At 38.3% G+C, this 19,263-nt stretch overlaps 1 protein-coding gene across 1 annotated transcript; it reads right to left on the bottom strand.

Annotated features, from left to right (window-relative positions):
* Positions 1-15,489: 15,489 nt before the first annotated feature.
* Positions 15,490-17,185, bottom strand: LOC147606597 (uncharacterized). The gene is made up of 3 exons (XM_086791857.1): positions 16,454-17,185; positions 16,068-16,211; positions 15,490-15,917 (listed from the first exon to the last, which is right to left on the bottom strand). The coding sequence occupies exons 1-3, from the start codon at positions 17,038-17,040 to the stop codon at positions 15,806-15,808; spliced, it is 843 nt and encodes a 280-aa protein (XP_086647983.1). The 5' UTR covers positions 17,041-17,185; the 3' UTR covers positions 15,490-15,805.
* Positions 17,186-19,263: the final 2,078 nt, after the last annotated feature.

The following is a 19,263-nucleotide window of genomic DNA, read 5'->3' as shown; positions in this document are numbered from 1 at the left end:
ACTTCTCCACTCTAGATCTGTTCATCAACAAGAGGGAGGCACCTTGGAGAGTTTCTAGTTGCACACCATACCCATGGGCAAGATCTCCACTACCCATGAAGGGACCCTGCCAAGCATACACAACTTCCAAGCATACACAACTTCCAAGACTTTTTTAGATATTTATAATTATAGACCAAAGACAAATCACCTTCAAAAAATTGGGGAAGTATCAAGTGTCGATCGTCCCATGCTTTGTACCTAATTTGATTCACCTCTATGGGCCTTTGAGTGAGTTGGTGGGTCTCTTCCAGACTTCGAGTTGCTCTCATGTCAAGCCGAGTATGCGGGGTAATAGGTGGGGTCCTTAGGCTGCCGCACTTAGGATGATCCTGCATTAAATTCAAAAGTTAATATGACATCGATCCCAAAAGAAAGTTGAAATGGAGGGTGAAAGGTGGTTGCCTTTTAAGCTGTACAATAGGCCCATAATACTCCTAAGAGGGCTTGATCCTATTGGTGAGAGTGCTCCTTGGCTACCCATAAATAGGGACTTGCACAAGACCTTATTGGTGTTGTCCACTTGTCTATTAGCCCTAGGGTAGTGAGCACAAGATGTCTGGTGGAAGATTTGTTAGCGTGCCAGCATCGTATCTATGAGTTCATTTACAAAATGGTTCCCTCTTTAACTGGATGATTTCTATGGGGCACCCAAAATTTGGTGAAGAAGACCGCATATACAAAAACTTGGCCACTATGAGAGTGGTGTTGTCCCAAGTGGATTGGCCTCGGCCCATTGAATTGCATAGTCGGTGGCCACAAAAACGTACTCGCACCTAGAGGGGTGGGACTTTGGGGTCATGGGTCCCAAAAAATCAATGTCCCACTTCTCAAAAGGCTCCCAAGGTGGGGAAGCATGGAGAGAAAAGTAGTGCCTCTACTATCTAGTTTGGGTCGAGACCTTTGACATATGTCGCATTCTTGCACACAGGTTTTGTAGTTAGAGAAAAGGGAGGGACGACTGTGACATGGCTAGGAAAGTGACCTCCACCTGGTTCAGAAGAATGAGCATCCACCATGATGAAGGGAACCTCATGAGGGTTGATACATCTCCTCAACACTTCATCCTTGCCCATCTTGTACAATTGTCCTGCACTGATATGATAAGACCTAATCTTAATTAAAATCCTCCTCTTTGCCTTGGCATTGGCATTCTAGGGAAACCTAGCTCTGCTTAAAAGCATCACAATGTCCTCACCAAGTAGGGGAGAGGTATCAAAGTGCACGATGTTTCAAGGCCATGAGGCCATCGATTGAGTAAGGTATGTATGGGTGGTATCATGGTGGTATGGGACGCTAGCGATCCCTCACATATATTATCTTATGGGATAATTTGGGCTCAAGATTGTTGCTTTGCTTACATCACTTAATTTGTGCTCCATAGTGTCTCAAGTCCCTCAACCAAAGGCTCAAGGTACACATCCATGTTCGCTAGCTTATAATTACCTGATACAAAGAGAGCAAGCATGATATGACCTTTCGTGATTGCCACCCATGGAGGGAGGTTGTAATTCACTAATAAAATAGGCCAAGTAGACCATGATGTGGACTTGAAGCCAAATGGGTTAACACCATCCATGCCCAAGCCAAGACGTAAGTGACGGCGCTCGTCTTTACACTATGGCCATTGATGTTCCACATGTTGCCATGCCGATGAATCAGTTATGATACTCATGATGCCATCGATTAAGTAATGAGTAGCAAGCCATGTCACAAGTTTTGCATTCCCCTTACATTTAAACATGTGTTGGATACAAGGAATGATAGGAAAGTCTCTCAACACCTTCCGGGGAACTTTGTCACCTTGCAAATCATCCCTATAGCAGCTCTCTCCACATTGTAGACATTGTGTTGCATCTTTATTAACCCCTCTAAATAGCATACAATGATTAGGACATGCGTGTATTTTTGTGTAATCCATACCTAGCATACAGAGCATTTTAGACCCATCTCGTGAGTTTGGTAATAAATTTTGAGGGGGAAGAATCATCTTGAGAAGCCTACAACATAACATAAGAAATCATATGTCAAAATATTAGCACTAGGTGTTGGGAAAAGCATAATGAGTAATAATGCAAGCTTAATGTGAGCAAGGGATGATAAATGAGCTATGGTGGTTCAAGATAAACCATGGTGGTCACATGAGCAAAAAGGTAATTAACTAGCACTTAATCAAGGATTAAGGAAACACAATGGCAGCATAATGAGGAGCTTCACATAGCATAGAAATTCATATTTTTCTCATTAGGAGGGCCATCATTTTATAGCCAAAGTGTACAAGGTTGAGTGACATCATTGCTTACATAACATCAAGGGCATCCAAGGCCATCTCCCCCCACATGGCTCCCTAGAATATAGCCTCCAGAGCATCTTCTGAAACTCGCCTATTCCAAGTGGGGGTTTACCCTTCATTCACCTAGATTCTCTTCATATTACATGGTCCTTTTACATTTCATTGTGTGCCTTAACCTTAGGCCATGACATTGATCACATATTCCAACACCCTCCCTTGATCATGGCATGGTATATTTCCCTCCCTTGATCCAAACATTACATGAAAGAAAAAAGCTTAACTCATAAGGAGTATAGCTCTACAGTACATAAAAGAAATTAGCATAGCTCATAGGGAGCATGGCTTCTACATTGCAAAAAGAAAATAGCATGACATGAAAACAATCCTCTCCCATACCCCATCATCATAGCATCATCATCATCATCATATCCATGGGCATCATCATCATTTGTTGGTCATGGAGACCCAACTCCCCACAATCCCCCCTTGAGGGCTACATGGCCTACTGAGAGATATTGTGGGCATCATAAAAATAACACATAACCTACATCATCGGTGGTTAGAGGTGTCCATACATAAACATTTGGGTAATAGAGGGCATAAACATTGTTGGCTTTAGAAATCCCAATCTGCATCTACCGCTTCATCAAAAGAGGTAGTAACGTTGTTACATGCTTGAATTGCTTCTTCGGAATCATTTGAAGTGCTTGCCATATTTGCCTGGTTGGTGTAGCATTTGTCTGCGAGGTGACCTGGCTTTCCACATTTGGTGCACATTCGTCGCTATGGCTTGTCTTTGTGGTAGCAATTATCCTTCCACAATGTGCACATTCGCTTTGGCTTGTCTTTGTGGTAGCAATTCTTGAGAAGATGGCCTATCCTTCCACAATGTGTACATTGGAGTGGTTTGCCGGCTTGCTTTTGAACAAGGTATGCCTGGGTTGAGACAAGATCAATGGCCCTACCTTTCAACTTCTTCTCTTCTTCCAAGAGAACACTCTCTATTCCCTCCAAAGTGGGATCCTGCATGTACTTTAAGGTTGGCCGCATGAGTGTCTCATACTCAGATGGCATTGACTTTAGGAGGATGGCTATGGCATCACTCTCCTTGTTTGGTTCATTGATGGCTTCGAGCTGGGCCATCAAGCTCTTCATGGTGTTGATGTGAGACGCAAGTGTCTCATAAACCTTGAACTCTAGACTGTAAAAGTCTACTTTGAGACTGATTTTGCTGTGGAGTCCTTGAGCACCAAAGGATTTATCCAATGAATTCCAAGCAATTTGTGAAGATGTTCCATTACCAATGTAATGTATATAACTATCTTCAACTCCAAGGGCAATGAGAGCTAATGCTTTCTCATCCTTGGTTTGCCAAGAGACTTCTCCTTCTCGTGTGGCAGGTTTAGGTATAGTACCATTGACTATGCCCCAAACTTCTTCTTTCATTAGTAAGAACCTCATTTTGACTTGCCAAGTGTGGAAGTCACGACTATTGAATTTCTTGATGAAAGAGGATGATATGTAAGTTGACTCCATGATTGGAATTGAATAATGCAAAGTATTAAAAGCTAGAATGCCCCTTCACCATATAGATGCATAATATTACTCAAGAATTTCCCAAACCCATAAGCCTTTGCATAGTAATAATAACTGGGCCTAGACTTGATTTTCATCCTAGGTTTTCTAATTTTGCTTTTGGATTTCAATGATTTCTTGATATAAGCTTCATTAGATGATTCCGCATCCGAAGGCATGATTGCAAGGAGGTATTCAACTCAATATGCATATTAAAATGTCATCTCAATAGATAATTACTATTAAGTACATGATGATTAGTGGAGGTGATTAATTCAAAGAGGGAGGGAGAACTGCCCCAAAAAACAGAGTGAGCTTTGAGCAATTAAATGAAGCTCTTCCCAAATGAGAAACATAAAATGCTTTAAACCAAGTGAAAACCAAGGTGTTGGCTTTAAACTCAGCACTCAAACATGTCAAGATGCTGCTTCAATCTCTGGAAATCTTCTCTGCAACACAGCATGTACTGTTACTGAATAAATTAGTTCAAACAGCAGCTACAATGGACCATTGCTCATGAAAATCAACACGTGGGGGCTTCATAGCATCAATGTTATGCTCACAAGAGGAATTAGCAAACCATTCACCGTACAACGCGAATTAGACGAATTTCGCTAGAAAGAAGCGTGCTGTTGTAGAGTTGATTGCGTCGCGTAGAGTGCGTGGGAGATCACATGGAGCTAGGCATCGATGGAGCCGGCTACTAGCTTTCTTTTGAATCAAAAATCTTGTGATTTGATGGACTATAGAGCTCGTATGAAGCAAAAAACCAGCAGGGGGTGAGTTGGAGCTTTAATGGAAAGCTTGCAAAAATGAGGAATATGATTAATGTGGTTAATTACTATGCCTAAGGATAATCAAGGCTCTGATACCATGTTGGGAAAAGCATAATGAGTGATAATGCAAGCTTAATGTGAGCAAGGGATGATAAATGAGCTATGGTGGTTCAACATAAACCATGGTGGTCACATGAGCAAAAAGGTAATTAACTAGCACTTAATCAAGGATTAAGGAAACACAATGGCAGCATAATGAGGAGCTTCACATAGCATAGAAATTCATATTTTTCTCATTAGGAGGGTCATCATTTTATAGCCAAAGTGTACAAGGTTGAGTGACATCATTGCTTACATAACATCAAGGGCATCCAAGGCCATCTCCCCCCACATGGCTCCCTAGAATATAGCCTCCAGAACATCTTCTGAAACTCGCCTATTCCAAGTGGGGGTTTACCCTTCATTCACCTAGATTCTCTTCATATTACATGGTCCTTTTACATTTCATTGTGTGCCTTAACCTTAGGCCATGACATTGATCACATATTCCAACACTAGGAGCGTATATAAAACATGACATTTTTTATTTAAGAGAATAGAATGAGGCGGTCTTACCTAAGAAGACTTGTCACACTTGCATCACTCCATCCACAATTTTTTTGCAAGTTTAATAGCTCCAAGTTTTCTCGCAGTGCGGAGTATGAACATCCCTCATACAAAGGGGTGTTTGTCTCTCTATGCAAGTGACATTGGAGCTTGCTCACTATCATCTATGAACTCCTGTCCAAAGAAGTCATCAATGGTGGAGGCACCTCATTCATTGGTTGGCAAAGATGAGTCCCAGCCATGCTTTCCAAATTAAGCCTTGTCACCTTCCGCTCTTTATCTGATGTCACCGAATGGTGTGGCATGTTACCTAGCACTCTCCTATGTTTCTCCTCCATGTCATCATCCGCACTTGGTCATGCTAATGCCTCATGAAGCCTATACGTCCATACATGCTTAATTGTCCTATATATTGGTCCTTGCATCCATCACACACACAACAATGTATTTCTCTCAACCATGTGCCTCAGAACCAACTTTTGGTCCTTGATCACTATCAAACATCTAAAACCTAGCCAAAACAGATTTATAGTTATTATAAAAACACTTGAGCTATTTAGAAAAATTATGACAAAAAATCACCCAAGATTTCGCTACTAGACACCGAGACAACTACATCAAAAAACGCTGCTTAGTAGCGAAATATCATTGTCTAGCAGTGAAGTTACTAGCGAAAGTTTGCTGTTAGGCAATGACCTGGAAACTGGGATTCTTGCCTATTAAATCACCACCGACGGGAGTCTTTTCTTTCTTCCTACTTTGAATGCTTGCACATGTTGAGAGGATGCCTACACAACAACATTTCCTCCCACCACACCTCTTTCCTCAATCCTTTTCCATCAAGCCTCTTCCTCTCCAAGGCAAGTTTCCCTTTCCTCTTTTTCTTTCTCCCAAGCTTTCATGGAAAGATTCAATGCTTTATTTCATTCTCCAAGCTTTCATTTGGAAAGCTTCTACATAGCTCTATGTGAGTTTTGTTTTTGGTTCCCTTGTCTTTCCTTTCCTTTTCTCCCTTGCCCTAATCCTACCCCTTTACATAGAGCTCTAATAGAGAGATTTGATGGAGAGCTCTTCATCAAGCTATCTATTAAAATCATTCTATGGATACAGCTAGGGTTAGAAAAACATAAACCAATTTCTATCAATAACTTATGCATTAGGAATAGGGTTTACTCACCTCTTTTTCCTCTTCTTCTCCTTGCTTGGTAGTATGTTAAAACGAACTAACATTTTGATTTATTATGCTTTTTTTTTAAAGTTAATTCAAGTGAGCAACTAGCAAGGGTTTAGGTCAATCATCTCTCCTACGGCGACGGCCTCTCAAAGAGGTAAGCCCTATTTTTCCATTCTTTGTTTATGCTTCTTCTATTTGTGTTTTTGCACCCTTGGGTGCCAGGGAATAGGGTTAGGTAGGCTTATGCTTAGGCTTATGCATAAGCCTTATGCAATAGGATTATGCATAAGGCTTATGCATAAGGGCTTATGAAATAGACTTATGCAATAGGATTATGCATAGGCTTATGTAATAGGCTTATGCATAAGCCCTTATGCAATAGGCTTATCCATAAGGTATGCATAAGCCTTATGCATACGCCCTTATGCATGGGATTATGTATAACCCCCTATGGAATAGGCTTATGCATAAGACCTTATACATAGGCTTATTCATAAGCCCTTATGTAATAGGCTTATGCATAAGTGAGGCAAAAGCCTAATGCATAAGTCCTTATGCATAGGCTTATGAAATAGAATTATGCATAAGCCCTTATCCATAGACTATGCATGCATGAAGTTTAATTGTGTAACTAATCACTTTTTCTCATGTTATGTTTTTGTAGGTCATCTAGAATGCTGGTTAAGTCAAGTTAGGAGTGGTTTATCCCGCGAGTAGGTGGTTATAGTGGAGGGGGAACCCTCGATATTTTCACTATCCTTCTCTTGTAAAAGAGAAGTTTATTTTAGCTTTAATAGTGGGGAGCATGTGGAAAGTCCTCATTCAAAACTATCATCCAAAAAAGGGGCACCGTCCACTGCTTTTTTAGGCACTATTGTAGAAAGTCTCAACAATGTTCTAATATCACATGTTTTCTTTTTTGTTTAAGCTTTAAGCACTCTTATGTTAGAGCAATCTTGTTTTGTTGCCTCTCTTGTTTTGTAGCTCTTGCACTAATCCTCTCTTCTGGCTTCACATAAGAGTGGTAGGCTCTATTATTCTTTTGATTGCTTACAACATGTTTTTCCTTTATTGCACCCTTGGGTGTTGGGTTTAGGTTTAACTCTATGCATACGCTCTTGCAAGCCCTATGCATAAAGCTCTCTGCGTAGGCTCTATGTGTAGAGCTATGTGCATAAGGCTCTATGTGTTGGGTTTAGGTTTAACTCTATGCATGCGCTCTTGCAAGCCCTATGCATAAAGCTCTCTGCGTAGGCTCTGTGTAGAGCTATGTGCATAAGGCTCTATGTGTAGAGCTATGTGCATAAGGCTCTATACATAGAGATTTATGTATAAGGTTGTATACGTAGCTCTATGCATAAGTCTCTATGCATAAGACACTATGTATAAGCTCTATCCATAGGCTTTATGCATAAGGCCCCATGCATAAGAATCTATGCGTAGGCTCTATGCATAGAGCTTTATACATAAGGCTCTATGCATAAGGCCTTTATGTTTTTTGCTTCAAGTAATTGAATCTTATGCATGTATGTATAAGCAATGCCGATCGATCCATCGCATGACCCAGATGTGGCAAATCTACTATCTATTATAAAAGAACGATATGGGCAGGAAGCTCGATCTCAGTTGACAGGTATGGTTCCATCAAACCTTTTCACATACACAAAGTTAACCTTTTATGTGTTCTATAAGTTTTATTGTTTAATATTATATGCAGGCGGCGGGCTTACCATTGGGCTAGTCAATACCATGAGAGCAATCTACCCCACTTGGTAAATTGGCACAAAGCATGCCTTTGATAGGCGTAGGTCCCAGGTGTGGGGCTGAGTAGTGCAAGCCCATCATGGTATGGTTATGATAAGCCTACACCACCTACCTCGACTAGACCCACCCCCTCTCCCTTACTTTCGTCTTCACCAATGATGAAGATGCAGTAGGAAGTCTATGGGGGCTAGTAGGGGGGAGAAAAGCAAAAGCAGCACTACGTCTCCCGATGTGTCTCCCTAGCAAGGAGTCGCTCCCAGGAGACCAATTCCACCATTCGATCCATTCACCTACCATACAACATGGATGTCAATCATGCCCTCGTGATGGATGCATGAGGGAAGAGAGTAATGAACCGCATGCATGTCCTTTACTAACCTGGAGTTAATGAACTCCTTTAAAAAGTAGAAAGCACAAGACGAGCTTTCAAAGCAATATGTCATTGATGTGCTTAAGTCAAAGTTTCCTATTTCACATGCAGGTCTTTGCTATTTCACATGCGGGTCTTTGCTTCTCGGAGGAGTGGATGAAGAGAAGAATCAATATTTTGCTCTCTAATAGGAGATAAAATATCAAGAAAGCGGCAAAGAATAATTTTGAAAAGCCCAGCGTTTGCACACACGAGGAGCGGAGGCATGCACACATCTTTGTGAGAAAGCATTCACATGCTTTTCAACAATAAGTGGCGGCAAGTGCTTCCTGACTACAGAAGCGAGTGGCTTCACACTTTGGCTTGAGAAAAAAATCCTCCTTCATTTCTTATTTCGTAAGTACCTATTTTACTAATCATTTCTTCTCCTCTTTCATTTTGTTTTGTATTATATTGTTTTATTTACCTAATTGTATATTGTTTTAATTATTTTTTGTAGAGGGAGGTTTTTGGGCATGACCCAACAAAGGAGGAGTATGACTATAGCTACAAAGCTCCCTGTCCGCAATTGTGGGCGTGGATGCGTACGTGAGGTGTACACTTGGATGAGTCCGTTTTGGAGACTCAAGCAGATGAGGTAAGTAGTGAAACAACCCTTCTCTTATCTACATCTAATTGTATTTTATTTCCCTATGCTTACGTTGTGCTTGATGACATGTATGTAGGATGAAGGGAAAGTGGAAAAGGAAGATCTAGAAGATCCAGGTTACGAGCATGAAAGCGGTAGAAGGAAGTGAAGAGGAAGATCCAGATTACGAGAATGAAGCGGTAGAAGAAAGTGAAGAGGAGAACAAAGATGATCATGTGACAAGCACTCGAAATCCAATGAGGATTCTGATTAGCCACCTCTTCATTGGTATTATTTTTGTATATATGGCCAACAAAGGCTCAAAACTTCGTGAAATAAAATAAATTTTGGGCTCAAGTGCATTCTTCCCAATCTATGTGTTTTTCATGTTTATGTTTGTGTCATAAAAAACTGTATAGTGTGAAGTACTTTCACTGTTAAATAACAAAAATAGCATGAAAATTTTACTTATCAACAACAATGAACCCATTGCAGCAAAAATAGCAGCTTTTTTAGTAGCAAAAATAGTCTGACATATTCCTAACCTTCTAGTTATAAATGCGCTACTATATTGCTGATACACCCTCATTTTGTTATATAGTGATATCTAATGAATTTGATTATATTAAGATAAGTATGATCAAAGACCTCCAATGTTCAAATATAAATCTAAAAGTCACTAACTTACATGTTTCTTCCACTCACAAACCATCCTCTTACTCTAGCCTTCTAGACCTCTCTCTTTAAACAATAATTTGTCATAAACTTTTCTGTTTCTAATCGTAAAGTAAAGATAGTGTTCTACATACCTTCTTTCCTTTCTTAATATGTCTCGTCAAATGTCTACTCCTTTCTTGATATTATATTCCATGGTTTAATGAATTACTATTTTAAAAAATAGTTGAAAGTCATGGCCTTTTGTATGAATGTCCATTTAAAAATATAGTTGAAGCATCCCTTAAATAATGTTAAATTAAGAACTATTAAGAACCTATTATATATCATAAGATTACACAAAATCTTTTATGAGTTCCTATAATCCACTTATGCTAATCATATAATCACTTAGTAGCCCATAGGAACTCACAAGGCATTGTAAGGTCTTGCAGACATGCATTCGTAAAAAAAATACCTTAAAAAATATCGTAAAACCTTATAAAATGGCATATTGAGCTCATAAGATAACATTGGAGTGCCAAAAAATGGATAAGTGCCAGCAATGTGCAAGAACAAAAAAACAAAAATTGGATTCTCATTAATCTTCACATGTAACTCAAGGTTTTTTAAATCTTATGCTTAGTCGATTTTCTAATCAACTCTCAAGCCTTGTATACAATTTTAGCTAATTTTAAAGGAAGGAATTCTATAGAATTTATAGGCTAAACTAAAAGAAACATTTTCTACATGCAACATAAACTCTTTAAAGAAATCTACATACATCTTTAAACTAACCTTTGGAAGCTATGTAGGTAGCTTCTATCTAAACACTTACTCTTTCTCACCATTCCCATGTTAGAAGTTTTATTCCTTTGTGATAAAACCTTAATACCTTAGTGAAAAATGAATGGCTTACTGAAAAAGGAAACTCCTCTGATTGTGGGTAGAAACTCTTGTGATCATGGGAGGCATGGCAGTTATCCACAGGAGCACCGCTTCTTAATTTTCTTTTGTAAAGGGACATTGAGATATAACCCATATATAATATGTTTTCAGAATATATTGCTAAAGTGGCTTTGTGAAATTAGTTGCCAATCCTTGGTATGGCTCTGATAATCATAGAGTTCAATTATAATTATCTTGCATGCATTTGGTCATGTATCTCTGTGTGATTGTTACTACTGCGTTGAGGTATGTCTACGCAAGGCTTATTCAAATTATTGTGTTTCTCTGTGATCTTCGTGGGAAGTATATCGCGTCTGTATGCCTACCGTCAGAATCAATGTATTTGATCTTGAGATAGGTACATTTCTATGTGAATCATAGCCATAGGCTATCGTATTCTTTGTGCATGATTAGTTTATGCTTAAATTATCACCTTGTGTATTGGCTCACTATTCAAGGTCGCTGAGGTGGTGTCCATGGATAAGATTTCCTATTATAATTATTAATTGATTATCTTGGTGATTAAGTGAAGGACAAGGTAAGTCCCTTAATTTAAGTTTGTTAACATGGTGTAAGAGAAACCTTTATGGGAGCTCATCCTTTAGTCAGATGGGGAGAGCTTTATGGTGTTTGATTTGCATAACTTTGTAAGGTTATTTGTGAGGTTTGGATCTATGTGGTATACTCTATGAGGATTCTTAGTTTGGGAGAGTGATTACTGTGTGCATGTGATTGCATGTATGTGTGTGTGTGAGTGCGCTTCTTTGTGTCTATTTTTTTAAACACAACCATCTTGGTGATTATAAGGGGCAAAGCTCATGGCTCACGAAAAAGTGATTACTGTGTGCATGTGATTGCATGTATGTGTGTGTGAGTGCGCTTCTTTGTGTCTATTTTTTTAAACACAACCATCTTGGTAATTTTAAGGGGCAAAGCTCATGGCTCACGAAGGAAAATACTTTAACAAAAAGGATCGCTTTGATGGGTCAACCTATCATACATGGTCCGTGAAGATGAAGATGGGCTTAATGGAGCGAGACTTGTGGGGATTGTATCCGACATTGATAAGAAACCATCTACTCGTCAGCTTGAAGATGTTACATGAAAGCACTTTATTTCATAGTCTAGACTCTCGAATTGCTCAAGTGGCCTCGACGGACTCCTCACATGAAGATCGGGAGCATCTTTGACGTGTGTTTGGTCAGGTAAATGATGCCTCTCGATTGTTTCTTCACAAAAAGTTTTACCGTCTTGAAATGGATGAAGGAACGAAGGTGGCGGAGCATCTTGGCAACATTTGTTCTTTGGTGGATCAACTTGCTAGTGTTGGGGTGAGTGTGGATAAAGAAGAAGATGTGTTTGTTCTTCTGGCTAGCATGTCCGAACCATATGACGCATATGTATCCTCTCTAGCCAATCAATCCCACTTAACTCTTAAGTGATGCTGCTCTGCTACCCTTGTCTTGGAGGAGACCAAGATCCTCCAAGACCACTTCAAGGAAGGAGAATGGGAAAGAGAAAGAGAAATGTGCAAATTCTTCAAAAGATGAAGAGAGTAAACATGCAAGTGAGCAAGCCCTCTTTGTGAAGAAGCCTTGCATCTGCTACTACTGCAAACGGCCTAGACATTTCATCAAAGACTACCGGAGGAAGAAGCAAGATGAGGAGCTCAACCATGATGATGCAAAATCTTCATCGAAACTTGAAGCTAATTTTGACAATGCTGAAAGTCTACTCTAGACTGTATGATTCTACATTCCGTTGTTTGATCAAGTGGGGGTCTTAGACATTTTATGCCTTTGAACTTAGTGAAAAATAAATGGCTTAGTGAAAATAGGAACTCCTCTGATTGTGGCTAGAAACTCCTATGATCATGGGAGACTCGACAATTATCCATGTAGGAGCACTCTTTTTCAAGGGACATTGAGACGTTACCCATATATAGTATGTTTTCATAATATATTACTATAGTGGCTTTGTGAAATTAGTTTCTAACCCTTGGTCTGGCTCTGATAATCATAGAATTCAATTATAATTATCTTGCATGCATTTGGTCGTGTATCTCTGCGATTGTTATTGCTGCGCTGAGGTATGTCTGTGCAAGGCTTTTTTTAATTACTGTGTTTCTCTATGATCTTCACGGGAAGTATATCGCCTCAACATGTCTACAGTCACAATCAGCGTATCTGATCTTGAGATAGACGCAATTCTATATGAATCATGGCCATAGGCTATGGTGTTCTTCATGCATGATCAATTTGTGATTAAATTATCACCTTGTGTATTGGCTCTCTATTCAAGTCGCTGAGGTGGCGTCCATGCATAAGATTGCATGCTATTGTAATTATTCATTGATTATCTTGGTGATTAAGTGAAGAACTAGGTAAACCCCTTAATTTACTTACGTTTGTTAACATCCCAAGCTTGTAGGGTTATTTGATTATCATTTTGAACTCCAAAATTATGAAACACTTGTCATCCTTTTGAAACTAAGCCACATTTAGCATTCATAATGATCAAGGTGCTACCAACAAAATTTCATTTCTCATCATTTAGCAATATGAACACAAATCTTTTGTCGTCTTTGAATATATTTTAACTTAACACAAGCGTAATATAAGTCGCACAAGGATTGATAAAATCACTCTCATACTTTTTGGTATAAGATGAGAGCATAACATATATTATATTAAGTTTGTATGTGTGTGTGTATGCGTATCTGTATGTGTATGTGTGTGAGAAAGAATTTAAGTATTTCTCTTTGTAATAATATTGATGCATAAATATTAAGTATTAACACTAGTTTGGAAATAGGACAGAAAAATGTTTGTGGACATATTTATGTCCTCTTTACTGACAAGCTTTATGAAATTGTTTAGAAGACATGGATAGTGAGAATTAAAGGTTTCCTTTTCTCATATCATTAGGTACATAGTGAAGAAAAAATGGGTTGTTTTGGGATCACATTGGTTACCTCTAGGGTTTTCAATTTCATAAGAATTCATAGGCCAAATTGCAATCGTAATGCAGAGCTGTTTGGACTATATTTGGATCAAAGGCTTTAGCTATTTTCTCATTACTTTTCAAAGTTTTTGGATGTAGATTCTTCACAAACATATATATGGTGTAATACAATCGATCTTAAGCTCAAAAATCAATAACTCTGAAATTTATGTTTTTATGAAAATTCTAAGGTATTTAGTTGTCTCAAAAAAAATTAACGTTGAGGTTTTTATAGCTAATCAAACAATCATAAATTAGGACCAAATCTTACACACATTTTCTGTAGAATGTTATGCTTTGCTAGTGCATTTTGGGAGAGCCAATCACATATACACCTATTCTTTAGGCACTTTGTTTTAGATGAAAGTTTACAAATTTTGAACTAGATCCAATATGTGCGCACAACATTTTGTATTTTTTTGTTTTCATTAATTAGTGGTGGGAGGGATGTCGAAGGTTCGAGATTTGTTAATCTATTAAGGTTATGAGGCGTAGGTGGAGTGGCTCATGCATGCTGGCCATGTGTCCTTCTTCTCCAACGTGAAATACTAGTTTTTTGACTCTTGGAGCTACTACTCATGTTGTTTCAACTCTGGGAGCTTCTTCTCTCACCGTGGAGGCACCTTACCTATCTTGGATAACAATCAGGAGAGGGGCATAGTTCGAGCTGGATGAGGAGCATGGAGATAGGAAACCAGACGAACCTGATGGTGGCACCTTTGGAGCAGGCGTTGGTGAGGCCAAGGTGGAACTCGATCTACTCGACGATGGAGAGGGTGAGGAAGGCGGTGCCTAGGGCAGTGCAGAGAGCAGTGACACCCATGCCGAGCCGGATGGCCCTCTCGTTGATGGGCACAAAGGCGTCCGAACCTTAGTCATGTAAGGTTGTATTAATTAATTCCCACACATAGCATGCATTAATTAATACAACAGTAATAAAGTTCTCAATATACAAAAACTAAACATCTCATATAACTTTAAGTGGAATATTTAGTCATGTTGTATAATAATAAACACTATTTTCATAAGTTTCTCAGTAGATGATCCACATATAAGCAAGGGTTTGTTTACAATGTTTTGTTATGAATGCAGTTTTGAAAGTTGAGACCATCACCTTGTTTTCTAGCTAAATTAAAATGTTTAGATATATATTCTTGACTCATTACTTTAGTGGCGACATTGATATATTAGTATAACTAAATTAAATCACACGAGCTCATACTATTGTCATATTTTGGGTGTCAAAAACTCACAACTAAAAAGAGTATCTAAGAAGTAAATTTAATTGAATTAATTTTATTATTGCAATCATTTTTTTGTCATAAAAAATCTATCTCTCCTCTCTTAAATACCATGTAAGGTTTAGGAGAAATTTATGAGTTGCGATCATTTTTCTCTTGCATGTAGGAACCTACTTTGTAAATCTGTAACTTGTTTGTATTATATTACTAGATATGCCTCTACTTATGGTGATTTATCAATTATATTTAAGGTTAATTTTATTATGTTAATAATTTTTTAAGGTTTTCCACATTCATCAACACATGCCTTAGAAGAGAAATGCTAAAGTATTGCTCCTATTCACAAGATATGACATTTTTAGCAAACCCCTAAAAAGACATATTTATGTCTTACTGAGCTACCAAACTAGTGTTAAAGTTTTAAAGTAAAATTATTTTTAATAACCAAATAATCATTTATGGTTCAATTCTCCACATAGGCAATCCATTCTATATATAAGAAATTGAATTACCTAAATATTGGCTCCTACTCATTATAAAATATTGCATATTTCTTATGCATTCTCTATATAAGAAATTGAATTACCAGGATATTAATATATTTCTTAGATATAGAAAATTGAGTAAATGGGAAATATCCATCCACGTAATCCACACATAAGGAGACTATTTAGGAAACCACCCAAGCTTCCTTGTGTTAATCCACACAAATTATGGGTGTTATAACCAAATTATTAGTGGTTGTGCTTGCCGATGTATGTCATCACCACATAGTCTTCCATCTCCGATGAGCTTTGCGTTTGCTTTTTGACGGGGCAGCCCGTTTGAGCACATCGGTAGTAGCTCCTGTGATTAAGGCACTCCAAGATTAGATAAGAAGCTGTATTGGAATATTATAAAGTGATTAGTTGAAAATCAAGTTGGGTATTTAAAAAAAAGATGATTCGATGAATGTTAATTAACGACGTAATAAGGGTCGGTTTATGGAAACCTTACCGAGGGAACCTTCTGCCCTTGATGTTTTTCTGGCCATATTTGCGCCATACGTAGCCGTCGTTAAGGGCGCCGGCGCATTCCACTTGAAAGGCCACTACGTCCTCTGTGTTTTCAAGCTCGTGAATATGAATGTTTGCGGTGGTCCTGCACAATTCATCCGATAAGAAATTGGATTAATCTATTGATATAGGCTGTGCATTACACTAATTTGTGCTTTGCTTGACTAATTGATTGCAATTACCTAGTCGGGCGATACTTACCCTAGAGCATGGCTGCAATTCATCCGATAAGAAATTGGATTAATCTATTGATATAGGCTGTGCATTGCACTAATTTGTGCTTTGCTTGACTAATTGATTGCAATTACCTAGTCGGGCGATACTTACCCTAGAGCATGGTTGCAAACCTCCAAGTCCACGTGGGGTGGACTGGCTGCCATTGCAGAGGAGGATGCTTGAAAGTAGGGAGATTCTTCCATGTACAAGTTCTCCGTCGTCGGAGTAGTTGCGAAGCTGCCGGAATGAGTCGTCGGAGTACCGTTGCAGCTGCAGGAACCATTTCCCGACGTGCAAATGGATGTGGATGAAATTGGGAACTCCTTGCTGTTGAGAGAAGACTCATCAAAGGGATACAATTCATGAGCTGCAAAATCCAGCCAGTTATCACACATGTTAAGTGATGCCATCCTTTCTTCATCATCGACAAATGAGGTGGTCTCATCAACTGAAGGATGCCAATCGTTATCCCATAAGCAATCCGGCATGATTACTGACTCTTTACTGAACATAATTAGGTCTTCCAAGGTACTGCAATCCACCTCAAAATTGATGGTGGATTGGCCATCATCAAAGAAAAGAGCTGGGAGTGTGGCCGAGGAATGCTCTTGAAAGGAGAAGCAGCTGCAAGGAGAGACGAGGTCAGGCAAATAGGAAGTGGTAGGGTTAATTATCTTGCAGGAAGAGGAATGCATCATCTTACTTTAGGAAAAGCTTAAGAGAAGACTGTGCAATGGATACAAGAAGAGAGAATAAAGGCCCAAAGAAAAGCTTAAGAGAAGACTTGTGTGTGCACACTGCAAATGCGAGAGAGCTGATGAGGAGACACCAGCTGGTGGTGATTATAAATGTCATTGAGTTTCTCCTTTTTCAGATTTTGTGGGGGAAACCTCGCTGTGGCTTCGTAGACGAAAATTGAGGATGGCACTTGGGAGAGAATAAATTCGCAGCCCCAGACATACGGAACGAGGAAGCTTCCCTCACCAGGGGAGCTATCTGCAACCAACTAAGCAAGCTGTGAACTTGGACACACATGCCTAAAAAATCAAACACCTTATCTACTCGGCAGCAGGTAGTAGGTTATGTCTCTCTCTCAACATCTTCCTCGCGAACATTTCTTATCATTGGATGTTGAAAATTTTGCAAAAGGCTTTTTCTCTCTTTGTCTCAATGTCAAAGCACATGCTTTCCATGGTATTTTGTCCACACAACGTTGGATGTTAAAAAATTTGGCAATACATTTTTTGTTGATCAAAACACCACAATAACCAATTACGTATTATATCTTGCTCCTTTTAGTTGTTTGCATGTTCATTAGTGCTTCATTGTTACCCTGTCCTCAATAGAACCGTGTGTCCGTTTGTTGGGAATACAAATAAAAGATGCATGTGAATAGTTTCTATGGGAAATGAGTTAAGTTGTCCTCAAATAGAACCGTGTGTCCGTTTGTTGGGAATACAAATAAAAGATGCATGTGAATAGTTTCTATGGGAAATGAGTTAAGTACTGATGCTAGCATCATATGGGATGATGGAGAAGTTCAAGGAGAGATTCTATGGTTTATTGAGAGAATCATTACTCCCATTTTGCCCCTTAAGGAGTGAATAAAAAAAGATTGGCCTGACCAATAAGAGAGTTGGGATTCTAGATCCATGTAACATGAATCTTTTTGTTATATCTTTGCCCAAGTCTCTTAAGACAATAAAATAATAGAGCCCATATCTTTAAAAAATAGAGAAATGTCAGATTTCATGTCATAAACTATTCTCTCATGTGTCAAATGTTCCTTTTTGGTTAGCACATGGAAGTTTGAAAACCGAATTTCATTTTTTATGTTTAACTTTTTACTTTTTCTCCTTTTGCATTTCACTACCTTTTCATTTTCTTCCCCTTTTTTATGGAATTCAATTTCGTCATATCTTCTACAACTCTGGTTCTTTCTTTATGAAAATTTATAGGTATATTGTTCTCCACTATAGCTCTCTTCTCCTAAAATTTCATATCATTTGTACAAAATGTCTGTGAGTTATGCCCGTTTTCTCACATGAACTTTCTCTTCTCTGCACCACAGATAGCTATCTTGATATAAAGTGGCATCAAATTCTTGTGAGTAATTATCATATATTTAGGATTTGTCTATGTTTTGTCTTGATGTGAGTAATGATTATACGTTTAGGATTTGTTTATGTTTTATCTTATTGTGTTGCTGTTTATTTTCACATGAGCAAGGTTATGAGAAACAAGGTTGTGTAAATCAAAGCAGTAAGTTACTGTTTATTTCTTGTTGGTTTAATCTTTATTTGTTACTTATAATCTTCTTTGCACAGTAATGATTTGAAGTGGCATAAAATGCCACAGTAATGATCATAGGTTTAGGATTTATTTATATTTTATCTTGATGTGTTGCTGTTTATTTTCATGAGCAATAAGTTGTTGTTTATTTCTTGTTGTTTTACCCTTTAGTTGTTGATTACAGTCTTCTCTACACAGTAATGATTTCAAGTGATATAAAATACAACAATAATGATCATAGGTTTAGGGTTTGTCTATGTTTTGTCTTGATGTGAGTAATGATCATAGGTTTAGGGTTTATTAATGTTTTGTCTTGATGTGTTTATGTTTATTTTCATAGAAGTAACAAGGTTGTGTAAATCAAAGCAATAAGTTGCTTTTTATTTCTTATTGTTTTAATCTTTATTTGTTGCTTACAATCTAACATATATATTTATTAATCATGCAGTCTAGCTTATTAATTTAGATGTCTTCAAGGAGGAGAAATATCAGTAATATTCACACAGTGGAGGTATTTAACAAGAGAGATGATGAAGGTAACTGGATCCCTGATTAGTACAATAAGTTAAATTGGATTTTGATGCGACCAACTACTCGTGGCAATTTCAAGGTCAAGCTCAAAGATGTCA

This window comes from Cibotium barometz, chromosome 57, assembly GCF_041138505.1.
Source record: "Cibotium barometz isolate CiBa-2024 chromosome 57, ASM4113850v1, whole genome shotgun sequence".
Classification (NCBI taxonomy): Eukaryota; Viridiplantae; Streptophyta; class Polypodiopsida; order Cyatheales; family Cibotiaceae; genus Cibotium; species Cibotium barometz.
The sequence above is the reverse complement of the archived record's forward strand: the minus strand, read 5'-3'. Positions and strand labels throughout refer to the sequence as shown.